Source organism: Procambarus clarkii, chromosome 25, assembly GCF_040958095.1.
Source record: "Procambarus clarkii isolate CNS0578487 chromosome 25, FALCON_Pclarkii_2.0, whole genome shotgun sequence".
NCBI classification, from domain to species: domain Eukaryota; kingdom Metazoa; phylum Arthropoda; class Malacostraca; order Decapoda; family Cambaridae; genus Procambarus; species Procambarus clarkii.
Genome location: NC_091174.1, coordinates 9862583 through 9864635, shown reverse-complemented (window position 1 = coordinate 9864635; position 2053 = coordinate 9862583). Strand labels below are relative to the sequence as shown.

Sequence of the window (2053 nt, the reverse complement as noted above, 5' to 3'; positions counted from 1 at the left end):
CCACCACCACTACCACTACCACCACCACTACCACCACCACCACCACTACCACTACCACCACCACTACCACCACCACCACTACCCCCACCACAACTATAGCCTTCCAGCGTAGTTGTGTGTTAGGTCTAGCAGAGTGCTGGTTCACGCATCAGCCAGAAATGGTCTCATAAAAACGCTCACTCCGCCTCACACTGAATTACCACCAAACTTGACGGTTGAAAACGGAATGGAAGGCTTGGGAGCATCCGTAGGCGGTGTATGTGCGTGCGTGCGTGTGCGATCATACAGATGCGTGTTCACTTAACTGTGCCTGCCAGCAGGGTTGAGACTCAGCTCCTGGAACCCCTGCCATGTCAATCGTATGTCCTCTAGTTCAACCGATATTCATGAAACCTGTCAACTGCTTATGAAGAGGTAAGTAGAGTTCCGTCTAGTTCACAATATTTTCTTGCCCTATTCATGCTGAACACCCACGTTCTCCCGTTCTGCCTCTGTTCATGCTGAACACCCACGTTCTCCCGTTCTGCCTCTGTTCATGCTGAACATTTCAGTTCTCCCCACTTTGTTAATGCATCTAAAAATCTTATATTTTACGAAACAGCGACTTTTTTTGCTCTGCTTTTCACGCAGGATTCCCACACTGTGAAGCTGTTATCCACAAAAGGCAACGAGTGAATATAAGATATAAGTATATAAAAAAATATATAAGTAATAAAAGCACATTAACCAGGAAAGGAAAATCAGGAACGAGAATAAAGTGGAAACTGGCTAAAGTGGAAATAAAATGAAAAATGATATATTTAGAAATTAAATGGAACAAAATATACAGTTTTAACACTTTAATAAATCAGGGACGAATGAATTAAGAAGAAAAACGGAGGTATTAAAGACAGAGTCCAACAAAAAGGGTAATATACTTATAGAAAACAATTAAAGGTCGCATATACCATATTTATCATAATATTATACAACAGCTGAATGTAAAATGAGAAAGATGAAGGGCCCTGACCTTAATACAAAATTACAAACACACACTGAACAGAGCCAAATGAGATATAAACAAGGAGGAACTAATGGAATCAAAGAAAACGTGAAATAACTTTAACAAAGAAAACCGAATGTAAACAATGGCTGACGCTCGCCTTGCAACGCAGTGCATGAAATCAATCGTCATGCTTCGCCCGGGGAGAAAGTGAGGCAGGAGTGAAGCAGGGATGCAATTACCTTTTGCTTCTTCGAGCTGGCCAGTCACGACCCAGCCACGACCTGCTCGTCCACCCACTCTGCTCTACTCGATATCCTGTAGCTTCATCGTGGTCTTCTTCATGGCTGCCTGCGCTTCCTGAAGGTCTTCTTGGTGACCTTCATAGTGGCCTGCGCTTCCTGAAAATCTTCTTGGTGACCTTCGTGGCGGCCTGCGTTTCCTGAAGGTCTTCTTGGTGACCTTCGTGGCGGCCTGCGCTTCCTGAAGGTCTTCTTGGTGACCTTCGTGGCTTCCTGAAGGTCTTCTTGGTGACCTTCATAGTGGCCTGCGCTTCCTGAAGGTCTTCTTGGTGACCTTCATAGTGGCCTGCGCTTCCTGAAGGTCTTCTTGGTGACCTTCATGGCAGCCTACGCTTCCTAGAGTTTTTTTTATAATTTTCACGGTGCTCTGCAATCCTTAGAGATCTTCTTGGTGAACTCTATCGCGACTTAGCCCTTAAAAGAGGTCCTTTTGACCATTTTCATGGTATCTGTAGATTTTCTTGGTGATCTCCATGTCGGCCTTATTGGTGACTTTATAATATGCATTTCTTAAAGATCTTCTCGGAGACTTCCATGGCGTCTTATACTTCCCGGAATGTATATTGATGTTATGAAGATCCAGTGCAAGGCCAGGACACGCACGGGGCCCTTGAGTCTAGGGGGGCCTGTGCTGCCTTATTGTGTAGATATGATGACCAGACCACTCATTAGAAGATGAGGAGACAACAAGGACGTTTCGGTCCGCCCTGGACCATTATAACAAATCTACTTGATAATGGTCCGGGACGGACCGAAACGTCGTCGTCTC

At 45.0% G+C, this 2053-nt stretch overlaps 1 protein-coding gene across 1 annotated transcript in view; it reads right to left on the bottom strand.

Annotated features, from left to right (window-relative positions):
- Window positions 1-1523, bottom strand: part of LOC138368362 (uncharacterized) — a 21062-nt gene extending 19539 nt beyond the window's left edge. The window contains exon 1 of the mRNA XM_069330890.1: window positions 1375-1523. Within this exon, the coding sequence (XP_069186991.1) occupies window positions 1375-1523 (149 nt within the window). The remainder of the gene's footprint in view (window positions 1-1374) is intronic.
- Window positions 1524-2053: the final 530 nt, after the last annotated feature.